Genomic DNA, 20,152 nt, shown 5'->3' with positions numbered 1-20,152 from the left:
ATCAAGGATCATGAGAGCCCAGAGTTGCCAGGGGCCACCTGTGCTACACAGGGAGTCTACAGAACAACGGAATCAACATGGAGGGAAGCAGAGCCAAAAAATACCAAGAAACATAAACTGCTTAAGAAATTGGCTAAATTAGTGAGTTCACTAGTTTGGGTTCTCAGGGAGCAAAAACTAGAGTCTGGGATGAAAGATTTTGATTAATGATCAAAACCTGTGAAAACAAGGAGGCAGAAGCAGGATCTGAGATCAGAAAGAAGTCAAATTGGGGTCATCCAAAAAAGCCATGGTCATCCTGGCAGGTAGCTCTGGATAGAGCACGGGCCACCAGAACTTCCCAGTGTTAACAGGCAGAAATGGCTGACCCCAAGACATCCTCTCCTTGTTCAGACACCAGAGGCAGGCAGCACCTGGAAGGGTGAGGTCACAGGCAAGTGGCTCCTGCAGCCAATAAGACTAGGAAGGAGCTGAGAGCAGGAGGCCACCGGTTGACCCCACTACCCACAGTGAGGCAGCGAGCTGTTCTGGGTGGCACATCTCCATGTTAACCACACAGCTCTATAGACAGCATGCGATCAACCCAGTTTTATAAGCCAGTAAACTCCCTATTTTCTTCAAGTCATTTTGAAATCAGTTACTTTTCTTGCTAATCAAAAGAATCTATGCTTCCCTTCAAAGTCAAAGATCTGATGGAACTTCATGATGTCAGCAAAATATATACTGCTGAATTAGACTGGGGAGCCCAATTTAAACTCGTACCCACCAACACGAGGGCAGGCAAAGCAGATAAGCCCCAAATTTGCAGTGTGCAGCTGGCTCAGACATTTCAAATGATCAGATACTGAAGACGGGAAATGTCTGTTTTACTGGGCTGAAGGTTTTGTGATTTAAACTGCCTACTCACCAAAGGGCCACAAGGACTTTGCTTCAGATGTCATGAAACAATTGAAGTCTAGCATATTTTTATTTGAATAAGCTTTACTCTCTTGGGAAGAAGACTTTTGTTTCCCCTCTGGTCAGGAGCATGAGAGCAAAATCCAACCAGCACTCCAGGCTCTTAACAGGGAACAGGGCTTATTAAATTACTTTCATACATGCAGAAGTTCATTTTCACTCTTGCAGCTTTTTCATTAAGGTCCTGAATTTCCAGCAATAATTCAATTTATACCAATGTAGCATAAAATTTGTAATTTCAACACCTCAATAAAAATGATATGAATATAAACATATTTCATTTTCAATACATATTACATATATATCAAGAGGTCCAACAGCATATATCAATAATCATGTATAAGTGTGTGTGTATGAGGCAGGGGGAGAGACAGAAAGAAAGAGAGAGGGAAAGAGAGGAAAGAACCCCACGGACACCAATATATGTCATGGTCTAAAACTGAATAACAAATGGTAATAGTGTAAGGATGAAGCATTGTTCAGCACCATTAGGGAACTAGAATGAACTTGATCTTGCCTGCCTTTAGATCTTTTTTGTTGGAATGAGTAAATCATGTTTGTAAACTTCTCGAGATAGACAATGTTTTGTTGAGTTTCTTATATTCCAACTCAGCCGACAGAATACAATGCTTGGATTATCAAGTTTCTCAAAGTAATTTATGGAAGCAATAAGAGCACATATACTGTGGGTCTTGCCCTGAAACTTATTTAATAAATATAAGAAGCAAAAACATAGCACTTGTTACCTCCAGAGTGTGGCGGGGGGCCGCAGAGCAGGACGACTCCCTGGCCTTCACGCACTGACACTGTACTTCTCATTTTGGTTTTAAAATTTTCAAGATCTGATTTGAAAACAAAACAAAACAGGATTTCAGAAAGGACCATACATTTAAAATGTTTGAACAAGAGACATTCCTTTCCTTTTATAGGAAAATTAAAAAAAAAAAAAAAATCCCTCTCAGGAACCTTAGGAGAACTTTCAGCATTTGCTTTGAGAAGGAAACTTTGGATTTTGATTTCTTTATTAGTGTTTCTAAAAATTCAGTAATAAAAATAAAAACTATACTCACTAACCCTGTGAATTAAATTCACATATTTCTTTTTATTTATAGTGAAAAAAATACAAACTGTTTTTATCATTGCCCACATAATTATTTTTAAGTATTTAATAAAGCAATTAAGGCAAATACTATTTTGATCACCAGTGATCTTTTTAAAAAACCATTTGATTTCTTCTCATAACAATCCAGAATAGCAAATTCTAATTCATATTCTCCAGCTTATAGCATGGAGAAAATTTATGGGCTTCATTTGAACAAAGCTTAAGACTATGAGGAAAGAGAAGAAAAGCCTGTTTCTCTAAACTCTGATTAAAAAAAAAAAATACTGTGCATTCCACAGTTAATACACCGCGAGGTGTCACTTTCTGTATCAGAACACTTGTACTGTCAATTTGTGAAAGAATATACTTACTTCACAGCTTTTAAGGGTTGATATAAATTGCCTATGTGGTGACTATGAAAAGTAAGGCAGAGCATGAATTTTAAGATACGACTTCAAAAATTTCAACTTTGCCTTGAAAAATGCAAAAACTGAAACAACCATCTTCAAATTGATAAAACTACAAACTGTAGACACATGAATATAGTCAACACATCAAAGGGAAATAAGAACCCTACGCTGTTTCATTTTATTGTTACTAAAAATAGTATTAAATTGTTAGATTATAAACATGGAATTAAACAATCAGCAAAACTGATCATATGTGTGACTATAAAAGAAGAAAACATAGTGTTCATGGTCTTATTCAGAGTTTACCCTACAAAATTTATATAACAGTATTATAGCATCTTAAATCTGTAACCAAAAGCTGCTGCTGCTGCTAAGTCACTTCAGTCGTGTCCGACTCTGTGCGACCCCATAGACAGCAGCCCACCAGGCTCCCCTGTCCCTGGGATTCTCCAGGCAAGAACACTGGAGTGGGTTGCCATTTCCTTCTCCAATGCATGAAAGTGAAAAGTGAAAGTGAAGTCGCTCAGTCGTGTCTGACTCTTCTCGACCCCATGGTCTGCAGCCTACCAGGCTCCTCCATCCATGGGATTTTCCAGGCAAGAGTACTGGAGTGGGGTGCCATTGCCATAACCAAAAGCAGCATTATCAAAACAGTAAGGCTCTTGAAATGTAACTGAGTTGAAACTGCAATACTGGAATGTTTTCCAAAGACTAGAGAGAAGAGTACATCATATCAGAATGTTAGCCCATACATGGAAAAAGTTTCAAAACATTATTTTCTGACAACCAAGTGTGTATCATAATTTTTACTGATTTCTTGTCCAATTCCTTGTTCTCTTCTATTGTATATAACTTCGCATCAGAAAACATACTCATCACTGATTTTACCTAGAATACACCAAAACAGATAGAAGTCCTACAGAAACTAATGTCTCTTCTCTTCCAAAGGTGAGAGACCTATGTCTGTCACAGGTCTGTCCCTTGCTCTGCAGTGACACTGTCTCTACAGTATATAAGGGCGTGTGTGTGTCTGACACTCTGAGACCTTGTGGACTGTAGCTGACCAGGCTCCTTCGTCCATGGGGTTCTCCAGGCAAGAATACTGGATTTGGTTGCCATGCCCTCCTGCAGGGAATCTTCCCAACCCAGGGATCGAACCTGTGTCTCTTTCATCTCCTGCACTGGCAGACAGATTCTTTACCACTGCACCCCCTGGGAAGCCCCACAGCCTATAAGGGCAAGGTACATTATTTGTGGAAACCTGATGTGGCCAGTTCCTGGAGAATATGCACCAGAAGAGCAAAGAAAAAATAACTGTAGTGCTGTAAGTGTTTTCCCAGCTTTTTTTCTTTTCTTTTTTTTTTGAACCTTAGGGAATATAGAGATAAAAGCAGTATAAACATTCAAAGTTTCAGATTACTGATATATCCTGACAGATTACATATACAACCCCAAACTCAAGTCAAAGCTGCATATGGTTCAATCTTGACAAGAACTATATTAGAACAAGGCCTGTCTAGGAGTCAAAATAAATAAGAAGTCATGCCAGAAATTATTTGGTAGAAACTTCTCAGAATTTTCTTCCTATCTCCTAATTCTTGCAAACTCTGACATTATTCTGAAGCCTCCAAAGCCAGATTTCAAGAAACCAATGTGATAAGGAGCATCTAAAAAGAACTACATCTAGGACCAAAGCTGAACGTGAATTTCAGAAAGAGGATGGTTTACTGGTTGCCAGTGTTTAGGGTTTCCATCTATGGGGTCGCAACAGAGTCGAACACGACTGAAGCGACTTAGCAGCAGCAGCAGCAGCAGCAGTGTTTAGGGAAGCTGGGGGCAGGACTATGGGAGTGGTTATAAAAGGGCATTGTGAGGGATCTTGACCATGAGGTGGATATACAAACTACATGTGATACAACTGTATAAAACTAAATACACAGACACACACAAAATAAGTATATATACAACTGGGGAAATCTGAATTAAAAATCAAAGGCAGAGACTTCCTTGGCAGTCCAGTGGTCGACGTCACGCTTCCAGTGCAAGGGGGTGCATGTTTGATCCCTGGTCAAGGAACGAAGATACCACAACAAAGATAAAATCCACCTGTCCACATTTTTTACTTTCTTTCGCCTTCTTCCACACCACCTCCTACAGGATCCAAATGGCTCACCTTGACTGCCCTTCTGGCCACGCGCTGTGCAGCTCTAAGGTATCCCAAGTTCTAATCACACCCTGGAGACAGTAACTCCCAAACTGACATTAAAGGCAGGAACGTAGAACCATGAGAGATACACTCTGTATTCTAATTGCTTTCTCTGTGAATATGCACATGGACCATTCTTGGTGTATAAAACAGTTCACCCGGACACATGTTAACTTTCTATACTGGGTCAGGTTTTCTAAGGTCTGCTCGCACACTTCACTTTCAAGTTGATCTCACCACACCAGAGAGAGGAAGACAAGGCCACAAGACAGAGGCAGTGCCCACAGAGAAGAGTGAGGAGTGACTCTGATTTCCTCCGACATGCATGTGCTCAGTTTGGAGTCTGAGTCTACTGGCTACATATCACTGATGCTGGTTTCTCTGTGTGGATTCATCCAGGTAGGCTATCAAGCCGGGTATGTGAAATGTCACATAGTATAACTGCACGGCTTAGAGTACACAATTCTACCTCTGTAGGACTTGAAATCCGGAGAAGGCAATGGCACCCCACTCCAGTACTCTTGCCTGGAAAATCCCATGGATGCAAGAGCCATGGGGTTGCAAAGAGTTGGACATGACTGAGCGACGTCACTTTCACTTTTCACTTTCATGCATTGGAGAAGGAAATGGCAACCCACTCCAGCGTTCTTGCCTGGAGAATCCCAGGGACGGGGGAGCCTGGTGGGCTGCCGTCTATGGGGTCGCACAGAGTCAGACGTGACTGAAGTGACTTAGCAGCAGGACTTGAAATCAGCCAAAGAATGACGACGGTTTCCCAACAAGAAGCACTTGTTTCTTGAGCCATAAGATGTGTTCAGCTAAGCAAAATGAGAAACATCAAGTACAGTATGGCAGAGACAGAAAATAAAATAAAATATGCACTGATAATGTCTACTACGGTGGGATGGATGTTACAGAATGGCCTATATATTTCTGACCAAAGAATTCTGTATAGATCGTTTTATGGGAAATGGTGGAAAAGGTCATATGTTGAACTGGATATACATATGTGCAGTTGAATATGTCATAATACAAAACATATGACAATAAGAGATGTCAAGGTAAAAAACAAAATCCCCCTAAGAGGATTAAAATGGAACATACAAGTAGCAATAAATCTGAAACTATGGCCAGCTGACTAAATGGTCCTAAAATTTAAAAATTTAGAGCTCAGTCTCAAAACACCTTGTGATCACTTGCAATTATAACACGAGAAGCTGATAAAATCAGCATCACTGAAAACTGCATGTGAGCTTTACTACTTATATAATACAACCCTACTGTATTCTATGAGGCGACGTGTTGCTTTTTCAATTAAAATGCAAAATCCTGTCCAGTAGTGATAGTTAAATTGCAAATGGAATACAGATATTAGCAATGTAATAGCTTTTTACACATAATTCCTGAAATTTCTTTAAAGTTTAATATTGAAATGCTTAATGGTTTATAGTTACCAAATTAAATCATTACCCGAACAGTGTCAACAACAAGATTGCTTTTGAAGGAATCAGAAAGCTTCCAGTAAGAGAAGTCATGCGTGTGAGTAAAAAAGCTGGGGGAAAAAAACACAATGAACACATCCAAAAAGACAATAAAGATCAAGACTGCAGTTCAGTGAAGATTTTGGTCTGAATCTCTCTGATACCAGATGTTACAAATAAAGAAGAATCCCATGCAATGATCCAGCTTCTATGATCAGAGGTATAATTGCAATTAGCTGAAAAATCTCAGTAAAGGATGCCCTACTACAAAAAGAAAAAGAAAACTAGGGATCAGGGGATGATCACGACTTCTCCTTTTTCCTGACAAAAGCTGAAGCTTCTGGAAGGCAGCCCAAATGTGCATATAACACAGAACCCATTGACTCTTAATCATAATCTGTGCATATAACACAGAACCCATTGACTCTTAATCATGATCAGTATCAGCAGGACATAAACTTAACCATTATTTTCTGCTCTGTATTCCAACCTCCAAATTTAAAGCGTCTCCTCCTTTTTGTTCCCTTTCCTACTTAACAGGTTAGTCAAATTCTCAAAATGTTTAATCAACATTGAAGTTTCTAAGGGAAAATTCTATCATGGCAGGCAATATATATGTCCTGGGAAAATAAGTGTTTCCTTCTGTAAAAACAATGGTTTAATCAACAAAGTCAACAGTATCTTAGTTTTTCTTCTCCAAAAGTAGAGCCAAGAAAGACTTGAGTGACTGAGTGTATATGGATGATTATCTCAGGAGGTAAGAGAAACAGTCTGAGGTAAGCAAAAAAGGGATGGAGGAAAAATCATTACGTGGTACATTACTTACTAGAATCAATGAGGGCTTGATTCTGTATGAACCTCTGATAAGTATACAGAATGCCTCCTAGAACTGTCAGTTTGAAAGATGTGCGGGGAAGGGGGGTACTTCCCTGGATGTCCAATGATTAGGACTTCCCCTTCCAATGCATGGGATATGGGCTTAATTCTCAGTTGGGCAGCTAAGAATCCATAACCTCATGCTCCCCCCCAAAATTAAAAAAAATAAAACAGAAGCAATATTGTTCAGCTGAGTTCAGTTCAGTTGCTCAGTCATGTCTGACTCTTTGTGACCCCGTGAACTAGAGCACGCCAGGCCTCCCTGTCCATCACCAACTCCTGGAGTTCACTCAAACCTGTGTCCATTGAGTCAGTGATGCCATCCAGCCATCTCATCCTCTGTCGTCCCCTTCTCCTCCTGCCCTCAATCTTTCCCAGCATCAGAGTCTTTTCCAATGAGTCAACTCTTCACATGAGGTGGACAAAGGACTGGACTTTCAGCTTTAGCATCATTCCTTCCAAAGAAATCCCAGGGCTGATCTCCTTCAGAATGGACTTGTTGGATCTCCTTGCAGTCCAAGGGACTCTCAAGAGTCTTCTCCAACACCACAGTTCAAAAGCATCAATTCTTCGGCACTCAGCTTTCTTCACAGTCCAACTCTCACATCCATACATGACCACTGGAAAAACCATATCCTTGACCAGATGGACCTTTGTTGGCAGAGTAATGTCTCTGCTTTTCAATATGCTATTTAGTGTGTTAGATGACTGCAATTGTGTGGTAGTTTGAGCATTATTTGGCATTGCCTTTCCTTGGGATTGAAATGAAAACTGACCTTTTCCAGTCCTGTGGCCACTGCTGAGTTTTCCAAATTTGCTGGCATATTCAGTGCAGCACTTTCACAACATCATCTTTCAGGATTTGGAATAGCTCAACTGGAATTCCATCACCTCCACTAGCTTTGTTCGTAGTGATGCTTTCTAAGGCCCACTTGACTTCACATTCCAGGATATCTGGCTCTAAGTCAGTAATCACACCATCGTGATTATCTGGGTCGTGAAGATCTTTTTTGTACAGTTCTTCTGTGTATTCTTGCCATCTCTTCTTAATATCTTCTGCTTCTGTTAGGTCCATACCATTTCTGGCCTTTATCGAGCCCATCTTTGCATGAAATGTTCCTTTGGTATCTCTGATTTTCTTGAAGAGATCCCTAGTCTTTCCCATTCTGTTGTTTTCCTCTATTTTTTGCATTGATCACTGAAGAAGGCTTTCTTATCTCTTCTTGCTATTCTTTGGAACTCTGCATTCAGATGTTTATATCTTTCCTTTTCTCCTTTGCTTTTTGCTTCTCTTCTTTTCACAGCTATTTGTAAGGCCTCCCCCAGACAGCCATTTTGCTTTTTTGCATTTCTTTTCCATGGGGATGGTCTTGATCCCTGTCTCCTGTACAATGTCATGAACCTCATTCCATAGTTTATCAGGCACTCTATCTATCAGATCTAGGCCCTTAAATCTATTTCTCACTTCCACTGTATAATCATAAGGGATTTGATTTAGGTCATACCTGAATGGTCTAGTGGTTTTCCCTACCTTTTTCAATTTAAGTCTGAATTTGGCAATAAGGAGTTCATGGTCTGAGCCACAGTCAGCTCCTGGTCTTGTTTTTGCTCAATGTATAGAGCTTCTCTATCTTTGGCTGCAAAGAATATAATCAATCTGATTTCGGTATTGACCATCTGGTGATGTCCATGTATAGAGTCTTCTCTTGTGTTTATGGAAGAGGGTGTTTGTTATGACCAGTGCATTTTCTTGGCAAAACTCTATTAGTCTTTGCCCTGCTTCATTCCATATTCCAAGGCCAAATTTGCCTGTTACTCCAGGTGTTTCTTGACTTCCTACTTTTGCATTCCAGTCCCCTAGAATGAAAAGGACATCTTTTTGGGGTGTTAGTTCTAAAAGGTCTTGTAGGTCTTCATAGAACCATTCAACTTCAGCTTCTTCAGTGTTACTGGTTGGGGCATAGACTTGGATTACTGTGATATTGAATGGTTTGTCTTGGAAACAAACAGAGATCATTCTGTCGTTTTTGAGATTGCATCCAAGTACTGCATTTCAGACTCTTTTGTTGACCATGATGGCCACTCCATTTCTTCTGAGGGATTCCTGCCCGCAGTAGTAGATATAATGGTTATCTGAGTTAAATTCACCCATTCCAGTCCATTTCAGTTCACTGACTCCTAGAATGTCGACATTCACTCTTGCCATCTCGTTTGATCACCTCCAATTTGCCTTGATTCATGGACCTGACATTCCAGGTTCCTATGCAATATTGCTCTTTACAGCATTGGACCTTGCTTCTATCACCAGTCACATCCTCAGCTGGGTATTGTTTTTGCTTTGGCTCCATCCCTTCATTCTTTATGGAGTTATTTCTCCACTGATCTCCAGTAGCATATTAACTCAAGGCAAGAATACTGAAGTGGTTTGCCATTCCCTTCTCCAGTGGACCACATTCTGTCAGATCTCTCCACCATGACCCGCCCATATTGGGTTGCCCCACGGGCATGGCTTAGTTTCACTGAGTTAGACAAGGCTGTGGTCCTAGTGTGATTAGATTGACTAGTTTTCTGTGTGTATGGTTTCAGTGTGTTTGCCCTCTGATGCTCTCTTGCAACACCTACCATCTTACTTGGGTTTCTCTTACCTTGGGCATAGGGTATCTCTTCACAGTTGCTCCAGCAAAGCGCAGCCATTGCTCCTTACCTTGGACGAGCAGTATCTCCTCACCGCTGCCCTTCCTGACCTTCAACGTGGGATAGCTCCTCTAGGCCCTCCTGCGCCCGTGCAGCCACGGCTCCTTGGATGTGCGGTATATTTTCTATACTTTCCTGTTTTTCCATTTTGTTCTCTTATTCTAGGGGCTCCAAAAAGATTAGAACATTGTCATTTTCATCTTGATAGCTCTAGACTATTGCATATTTGCTGGCACTGTATGGGTCATCAATAGTTGTTTGAAATGAGTTAAATTATCTTTGCATCCATCATGTCATTTTCCTTGGAATCTCCATGCTGGTTCTCCCCACCAAAGTTAAATCCTGTGTGCCTGGGTTGCAGATTTTTAAACTTTCTACCAGTGAAATTTAGGAAAAGAACACAAGACTGAGCACACCAGGAATCCTGTCTCAGCTCTAAGATAATCCAGGTCTGTAAGCCTGGAGGAGTTACCACTTGATTGGTCTGTTGTTTTTGTTGTTCAGTTGCTCAGTTGTGTCCAGTACTTTGCAACCCCAATGGACTGAACTGTAGCAGGCTTCCCTGTCCTTCACCATCTCCCAGAGCTTGCTAAACCAATGTCCATTGAATCGATTATGCATCCAACCCTCTCATTCTCTGTCATCCTCTTCTCCTGATTTCAATCTTTCCCAGCATCAGCTTCTTTTCCAAAGAGTTGGCTCTTCACATCTGGTGGCCAAAGTATTGGGCTTCAGCATCAGCATCAGTTCTTCCAATGAATATTCAGGGTTCATTTTCTTTAGGATTGATTGATTTGATCTCCTTGCACTCCAAGGGATTCTCAAGAGTCTTTTCCAACACCACCATTTGAAAACATCCATTCTTCAGGGCTGAGCCTTCTTTATGGTCCAAATCTGACATCCATACATGACTACTGGAAAAATCACAGCTTTGACTAGACAGACCTTTGCTGACAAAGTAACGTCTCTGCTTTTTAGTATGCTGTCTAGGATGGTCATAGCTTTTCTTCCGAGGAGCTACCATCTTTTAATTTCATCGCTGCAGTCACCATCTGCAGTGATTTCAGAGGCCAAGAAAATAAAATCTGTCACTGTTTCTACTGTTTCCCCACCTATTTGCCATTAAGTGATGGGATCAGATGCCATGATCTTCATTTTTTGAATGCTGAGTTTTAAGCCAGCTTTTTCACTCGCTTCTTTCACTGTCATCAAGAGGCTCTTTAGTTCTTCTCTGCTTTCTGTCATAAGGGTGGTGTCATCTGTATATCTGAGGTTATTGATATTTCTCCTGGCAATCTGGATTTCAGCTTGTGTTTCATATAAGTTAAATAAGCAGAGTGACAGACAATATACAGCCTTTACATACTCCTTTCCCAATCTAGAACCAGTCTGTTGTTCCATCTCCAGTTCTAACTGTTGCTTTTTCACATGCATATAGGTTTTGCAGGAGGCAGGTAAGGTGGTCTGGTTTTCCCATTTCTTTAAGAATTTTCCACAGTTTGTTGTGATCCACACAGTCAAAGGCTTTAGTGTAGTCAGTGAAGGACAGGCAAATTTTTTTTCTGGAATTCTCTCGCTTTTTCTATGATCCAACGGATGTTGACAATTTGATCTCTGGTTCCTCTGCTTTTTCTAAATCTAGCTTGAACAACTGGGAATTCTCAGTTCCTGTACTAGCGAAGCCTGGCTTGGAGAATTTTGAGCATTACTTTGCTAGTGTGTTAGATGAGTGCAATTCTGTGGTAGTTTGAACATTCTTGGCATTGCCTATCTTTGGGATTAGTCTGTACCTCCCAGTTTTTCATTTGTAAACTGTGGACAACACCTGCCCTCTGAACCTCACAGGCTTTTTGAGAGGGAATCTCCAGCATCACAGGCCTGCAAGCCCTTTGACAAATAAAAAGAATTCTAGCAGTGCAAGACTCCCTTATTCCTTTTGAATCTCTTCCCCCTCTAGTATTCCAGCACTTATATATTTTAAATTATTCAATAACAATCTAAGATGTTCATAATTATTTTAATGTTCACAATCAGAAAGCTTGATGAGGTACCCAAGACAATAGCTCTCATTCTTCTAGATCCTGAAAGCAGGTGCCAGGGCAGAAATCACAGGAGGGCTTATTCCTGCGGCATCCTGCCCATCACAGCGTATGGAAATTGCTGGTGCAGTCATATTGCTGTTTTGGTTTTTTTTTGCATTTTATTTTTTTTTAATTGGAGGACAAGTGCTCTACAATATTGTGTTGGCCTCTGCTGCACATCAACATGAATTAGCCACAGGTATACATATGTCCTCTCCCTCTCTGTTTTTACAACTATCTGTATTTCAGTCTCTTTCATCATCTCGTATATGATTTCAAACATGCAAAGATCATGTGTACAAAAGCAAAATACATCTTCCAATAACTCTCATGCTCCACTTTTGTTAAATAAGTTCCCTTTCCCACTGACCACCTCTTTGTTTCCTTCCACTTTTTAACTTGGGTTAAACTCAAGTCTGTATCCTCAGGAGTCGGAAAAACCCAGCCACAAATCCCTTTCCTGAAACTGCCTGACCTACGGTACATTCCTTCACTTGTTGATCCACAGTTTCATCATCTGTAAATTGAGGAAAATAATAGAAATTATCTCTGCTATTGTCATGAGGAAGAAATAAGATATGCCATATCATTCACTTAAAACAGTGTATAACATAGAAATGTTCAAAAGTGATAACTATCATTTTTCTTTACATTCTCTCAGAATTCGTGATGCTTCTACCACTGTGCATATATCAATGCTGTGCTCATCAAAATTTTGATTCAAAACATGCATTTTCTGCTTGCCTTCTGGATACATTTTGGAAATCTAAATGCCATCTCATAGTCAACATTTCATTTTCCTATTCTTACAGTGGCCGCTCTAAAACCCTACAACTTCTGTACTGTATTGTTACTAAGACGCCCATGTAACTTGCCACTGGTCATTCCTACATTTGTTTGACTCATTCAATTTTATCATGTTAATTGTTTTGCTAAGTTCATCCTCTTTCTTCCCATTTTTCTCTAATTTCTCACAAGCACCATTTTAATTTTATTGAAAAAATTTTAGAGTGCAAATTCACTGGGGGTATACAAAGCATATGGCCCCAACATGCCATGTCTGTCTTTTAAATCTCAGCAGCCCCACTGTCAAAAGAATATGCTCTATCAAAACTCACTAAATTGATATATGAAGGGATTAATGGATGAATGGATTTACAAGGCTGTGTGACAGAATTTTGTGGAATTGAGCTAATTAATTTTCACAAAAGCTCCATTTAAAGGTAACATTTTTTCCATTTTCCAAAAAAGCTGTGGCTCAATTAGTTATGGACTTTGACAAAGGTGACACAGTAAGGGATAGAGCCGCTTACACTGATTTCCAACCCAGTTCTTTTAATCTTTATACTGTGTGAGAAGTTTATCTAACCTTTGGGCTGGTCTCCCCAGCTGTGGTCTCACCTTTCTCATCAATCCATCTATGTGCCCATAGAGTTGAGTTTAGCTTTCTTCATAAAACACATTTCCAGTTTTTAATACCTGCTCAAAATTTTACATCAGTCTCTCATTGCCTAGATGATGAAGTCCATTTTCTTGTCCTAACATTTGGCCATTCATTAGACAGACATGTTTATATTTGTAAATATAGGTGCATGAGTCTGTATGCATGCGTGAAATATGTACCTGTGTTCTAGGTATTGAGACAAGAGAGCGTGGTTTGTCATTCAGAGTATTTCTGATTCTAAAATTTTACTTATTCCCCATCCTTCTCCTTTTAATTTATGTTAAGTTTCCACATCTCAGTTCAGTTCAGTTCAGTTACTCAGTCATGTCTGATTCTTTCTGACCCCATGGACTGCAACACATCAGGCCTAACTGTCCATCACCAATTCCCAGAGCTTGCTCAAACTCACGTCCATTGAGTCAGTGATGCCATCCAACCATCTCATCCTTTGTCATCCCCTTCTCCTCCTGCCTTCAATCTTCCCCAGCATCAGGGTCTTTTCCAAAGAGTCAGTTCTTCGCATCAAGTGGCTAAAGTATTGGGAGTTTTGGCTTCAGCATCAGTCTTTCCAAGGATAATTCAGGGCTGATTTCTTTTAGGATTGACTAATAGGATCTCCTTGCAGTCCAAGGGACTCTCAAGCATCTCCTCCAACACCACAGTTCAAAAGTATAGATTCTTCTGCACTCAGCTTTCTTTATAGTCCAACTCTCACGTCCATACATGACTGGAAAAACCACAGTTGACTAGATGAACTCTTGTTGCAAAGTAATGTCACTGCTTTTTAGTCTGCTGTCTAGGTTGGTCATAACTTTCCTTCCAAGGAGCTACCGACTTTTAATTTCAAAGTAGCTCCTTGCAATTTCTGCAGTGGGCTTTGGAGCCCAAGAAAATACAGTCTGTCACTGTTTCCCCATCTATTTGCCATGATGTGATGGGACTGGATGCCATGATCTTAGTTTTCTGAATGTTGAGTTTTAAGCCAGCTTTTTCACTCTTTTCTTTCATTTTCATCAAGAGGCACTTTAGTTCTTCTCTGCTTTCTGCCATAAGGGTGGTGTCACCTGCATATCTGAGGTTATTGATATTTCTCCTGGCAATCTTGATTCCAGCTTGTACTTCATCCAGCCCAGCATTTCTCATGATGTACTCTGCATATAAGTTAAATAAGCAGGGTGACAATATACAGCCTCTGACATACTCCTTTCCCAATTCGTAACCAGTCTGTTGTTCCATGTCCAGTTCTAACTGTTGCTTCTTGACCTGCACACAGATCTCTCAGGAGGCAGGTTTAAGGGGGTCTGGTACTCCCATTTCTTTAAGAATTTTCCACAGTTTGTTGTGATCCACACAGTCAAATTTGGCATAATCAATAAAGCAGAAGAAGATGTTTTTCTTGAACTCTCTTGCTTTTTCTATGATATAACAGATGTTGGCAATTTGATCTCTGGTTCCTCTGCCTTTTCTACATCCATCTTGAACAGCCGGAATTTCATGGTTCACATACTATTGAAGCCTGGTTTAGAGAATTTTGAGCACTACTTTACTAGCATGTGAGATGAGTACAATTGTGTGGTAGTCTGAACATTCTTTGTCATTGCCTTTCTTTGGGATTGGAATGAAAACTGACCTTTTCTAGTCCTGTGGCCACTGCTGAGTTTTCCAAATTTGCTGGCATATTGAGGGCAGCATTTAAACACCATCATCTTGGTCCAGTTAAAAATACTCATCCTTTGTGACAGAAGAGTTCTCAGATAATTCTGAACTATACAGTAATTGTGTTTTAGATTAGCTGCTCTCACAAAACTAAGGATTTTGGTTAGGCCCTCCTCTAGCTGCTCTTTTTGCTTTCTGCAGACCTCAAAAAGCACCTATCCAGCACAAATGGCTTCCACTCAAGCAGTATGATTTACCCCCTCTAAGAAAGATACTGTCGGCTGTCAAGAGCACACAGAATGCTTGTACCTAGTAGCTACTTTCTAGCATGCCTTTCTGCTTCCACCAGGTGAACTGCTTGTATTTGTTAACAGAACTGATCACCTTCGCTACACGTCTTTGCTGTTGCTGAAATTAAATTACTAGTGAAACACTAAAAAAGTTGATGGAATAAGTATATGAGAAAATAGAACTGTTGCTTATAGAGAATTTTTAACTTTTGAAAAACTCAATAAAGAAACTCACCCCTTCCCCAAGATTGATGCTAAAATAGATGGAATACATGTTGCAAAATACCATAGAAGCTTATAAATACAAGATAAAAATCTTTAGACTATTTCCATACCCAGGTTTCTTAAGAAATATTTTTAAAAATTATCACTTAAATTCAAAGAAAAACAATAGCTGGAAATCACAACATATTCCTAAGAGGTATGGTTTATACAAATAATAAAATGAATAATACCTTCCATCAAAGAATAGTGCATGGCACTACATTGAAAACTAAAAAAAAAAAAAAAGCAGAAGACATATATAGATTCATATTTGAAGCAGAAATAAAATTTTTATAATAGCCAGATACTTTTTCTTTAAATGGTTATATATTTTAATTTATTAAGGAGTTTTTCAACTAAATAGTCCAACTACTGGTCCTGACTATATCAAAGCCCCCTGTGTATTTGAGGAAAGGTAAATGTTGGATTTTTAAATCAAACGAGAAAAATTATGATGTTTTTGATACTGACAGTTCTACTCTTCCAGTACATTAAATCTAAGAAAAAGAAAAGCAAAAAATGGTTCCCAGTTGACTGTGGATATTAATTTCACCTGTAATACTATATTTTAAAACATGAACAGTTTAATGTAAACCGAAGAATAATATAAATCTTACTTTCTGAAAATTTTTTCTTCTTATGCTTCATGTATAATTTAAAAAGCTAGCTTTGTCATTAAAACCACATTTTAAAAAATTTATGTGGCAATATTATAAATCATTTTCATTTTCTGTGAAACTAAGATCTCCAGGTATGCCAGAGGTTTGAGATAATTCAGAAAATCTGTATGAGAACCATCCTTTAAAAGACAATTTGATTTTTACAGGGCCATTGAAGCCAGTTTTCTTATACAAAACAGTACCAAATACAGAAAACTATTTTCAAGACTTTTAAAAAATGTTATATTTCAAAAACTAACCATTATTGGGTGTGTCACAGAGGAATTCTAATGATTAGTTATACAAAGATGTGCTTGATCTTTTCACTTAGAAACACCTACTTGCCAATTTGGAAATAAAAATATCACATAAAATGACAATATTCTGAAAATCGGAACAAATCACATAATTTCAATGCAGTTATCTTAATAATATCTCAAACATTTAAAAAAAGCTTTTCAACAGTCTAGATTAAAATGGCTTAGTGACTTCTTCAGCAAAGAATCTAAGTTAGATTTCTGTTAGAGTCTCTGCTACTAAAGTAAGTTTTGTGATTTTAGACAGTTTTCTCAGACTCTTTGATAAGCAGATTCTTCTGAAAAATGCAGATAATATGACCTGTGTTAGAAACCTGCTGAGAGGATTATATGGGAAAATAAATACAAAATTCTTGGAATTTATTAGGTGTTCAGTAAGTATTACCAAGCTGCTTCCCCTCCCCAGCCAAGGGTAAATTCTACATACTCATCAGCCCAGACCTGCATCATTCAAGCCCAGCTAAAAGTTTCCATTCTCCTTTGAAGATTTTAACAATATTTCAATTTATCTGTACTTGGTCTCTTGCTTTTAACAGGCATGTCTCTCTCTCCAGGAACATAATAATTTCTACTGTTTTCTCCCTGCAATTAGTAGAGTAGTTGCTAAGTAGTATTTATTGAAATTCAACACATGAAGTGAATTTTTAAAAAGCTCCTGTTATTTGCTAAATTGGCTGAGTCACTGAGACTGTTTATACATTTCATGGAACAGTTGCCATTAAGACACATGTGATTTTAGCAATGAATATATAGTGTTACATTATATGCTTATTTCTATCCATTATAGGAATAAAGAAAAATAAAAATAGTGACTGAAGAACAATCTATTACAGGAATAAAGAAAAATAAAAATGAATTAGCATAATGCAATAACCCTCTAACATTATAAGAAAAAAATATCAAATACTGCATTCTTACCCTTATTTATAAATAGCTTATTTTTTTTTTTTAATGATTCACTCAGCAGCACATTTGCAGACTAATAGCAGGGCTCACAGGTAATAAGAACTCCTATGGTCTGGCATTTAAAGATCACCTTTTTTTACACAGAAAGAAGCTAATTAGGTTTATTTTTCTTTAATTGTATGAACACTTCACACTGTCCATTTTCATCAAAGTGAGAAAGAGAAAGAGACATCAAAGATTAGTTAGGGAGTGCCTGAAAAAAATTACTTACTTAATTCAAATTAAATGAAGATTACTTTCTAAAGAATCAAAATTACTTGCATGTGCACAGACCTCTTGAGGTAGACACATCTTATCGCACATTTCTCAGAAACAATCTGTGAGACAGGCAACACATATATCATTATTCCCAATTTCTACAAGAGCAAGCCAAGTCCAAGAGAGGTTAGATTTTACCCAAAGTCACACTGCTAATTAAGTATCAGGGCCAGACAGATGACATAGCCTCTGATTTCTAACTTGGAGAAAAAAAGGAGGAATATCACACCCAAATTAAAGTTTAAGCTTCTGATTCTTTCAACTGGTTATTCAATTCTTTTTTTTTATCACTGTGAATATCAACATTCTATTTTATTTTTTTTTAATTTAAATTTATTTATTTTAATTAGAGGCTAATTACTTTACAATATTGTATTGGTTTTGCCATACATCAACATGAATCCGCCACGGGTGTACACGTGTTCCCAATCCTGAACCCCTCTCCTACCTCCATCCCCATACCATCCCTCTGGGTCATCCCAGTGCACCAGCCCCAAGCATCCTGTATCCTGCATCAAATCTGGACTGGCGATTCGTTTCTTACATGATATTATACACATTTCAATGTCATTCTCCCAAATCATCCCCTACCCCCATTCAATTCTTCAACAAATGTTACTATGTGCCAACAAGATATTGAAGAAGATGTGCTCTCCCTCTGGACCTTGCCAACTCAGTCTTCAACCATGCAGTGCCTTGGTTTTCTCTCTCAAAACAAGGAGGGATAACACCCACCCAGGAATCCCTTGGGGTTTGATACAATGATCAAAGGCAATGATCAATGAAACAGATTTCAGTAAATGATAGCAACATATTTAGCTGTAAATGCGCCCATTTGTCATCAATCTCTTGATCTTACGTACTTTCTGTTTCTTTGAAGTCATTATACAATATTGTAGAATGTACTTACTGTTTCTTCATTTACTGCCCATCCATCCCTCAATCCTGGGTAGAAAGTAAACTTTACAAAACTAAAGCCTTTCTTCTGCTTAATTTTAATAGTAGGCATACAGAACAGTGTTTTGGATATATTACGGGTCAAGTACATAAATTAATGTTATCACAGTTCTCATTTTCCATGCCCCTATATTAACAACACATATAAACTAATTCCTGTATGTTGCTGCAAGATTGAGAATACCTTAGATCATCACCTTGTGCACAGCTGACTTCTGTTGTTCTGCTGCGTATCTCCTGAATGATTAAGTTAAAGCTTACAAAGCAAAATAGCTATAAAAAAAACTCCCCAAAAATATCATTATGAAATCTAAAGTTATGCATGATGCATGTATTTCTCCCTAATTTTCATACAGGTCAGACTTACTGTGTTGTGTACATCAATTTCAAAACTTTTATAAACAAATAATGTATATAATTTAAAGTAGGGAATAATAAAAATCTACACATGATTCATGTTGAGGTTTGACAGAAAACAGCAAAATTCTATAAAGCAATGATCCTCCAATAAAAAATAAATTAAGTAAAAAAAATCTACAAGTGTAATAATGACTTCTTAATTTTCATGATGTCTTCAAAACCATTTAACACAGAAAAAAGCAACCTAATATAAAGTTATTTAAGAAAATAAGGGTGTATGTTATCGTACCCTAAACACCAAACCCTAAAATAAACTAAAGCATAATAGATGATATAAATATTATGATAGTCTGCTTGTTGCCATGGAAACATCACTATCAGTCAACCTCTGAATATGCATTTGCCTATGTTTCTTAGAAGAAAGCAAGCATGAATTTATATTACTTGTTTTCTTTATAAGTTATATCTGAATTTGAGAATAAGCAAAGAACAACAGTGCAATTTTGTGCTACAGAAATGCATTACACAGGATACTAGGTGACACTAGGCCCCCCCGACACACACATACACTTCAGTACTTAAAGAGTTAGTGAAAAAGGTCTTATCAGTCTAAATTTTTAAAGCATAAATGTGTATACAAATTAGAACGCAATTAGGGCAAATGTGCTGATGCAGAGAGTAAAATAAAGTGAAAATGGGACAAATGTAAATATACTACTGTTAGAATAAATGAGACAACTTATTTAATGGGTTATATTATCCTTTGCACCTGTTTATTAAAGGTGCCAGAAATCATGAAGCTGGTGGAAGAAATGCACTCCATCAATGCTGTGGATGATGTTTCTATCCATAAATAAGCCCTCTCTAGCATTTAACCAATATGAAACATTAGGCTACCATTCTTCCCTAAGTATATATTCTATGCTTGAGTGTATGCTAAGTCACTTCAGTCATGTCTAACTCTTTGTGACCCTATGGATTGTACCACCAGGCTCCTCTGTCCATGGGATTCTCCAGGCAAGAATGCTTGTCTGATTACCATTTTTTCCTCCAGTGGATCTTCCCAATCCAGGGATTGAACCCGCAACTCATGTCTCCTGCATTGACAGGCAAGTTCTTTACCATTAGCGTCACTTGGGACCCCATATATTCCATAAGCTCTATTTTTCAAACA

At 38.4% G+C, this 20,152-nt stretch overlaps 1 protein-coding gene across 5 annotated transcripts in view; it reads right to left on the bottom strand.

The window, feature by feature from the left end:
• Positions 1-20,152, bottom strand: part of CNTN3 (contactin 3) — a 579,340-nt gene that overhangs the window by 180,858 nt on the left and 378,330 nt on the right. For all 5 annotated transcript variants that reach the window (XM_070359490.1, XM_070359491.1, XM_070359489.1 and 2 more), the window contains one exon: positions 1,704-1,799. In XM_070359490.1, the coding sequence (XP_070215591.1) occupies positions 1,704-1,799 (96 nt within the window). The remainder of the gene's footprint in view (positions 1-1,703; positions 1,800-20,152) is intronic.

Source organism: Bos mutus, chromosome 22 (genome assembly GCF_027580195.1).
Source record: "Bos mutus isolate GX-2022 chromosome 22, NWIPB_WYAK_1.1, whole genome shotgun sequence".
Taxonomy (NCBI): domain Eukaryota; kingdom Metazoa; phylum Chordata; class Mammalia; order Artiodactyla; family Bovidae; genus Bos; species Bos mutus.
This window is presented reverse-complemented; position numbering and strand designations above follow the sequence as displayed.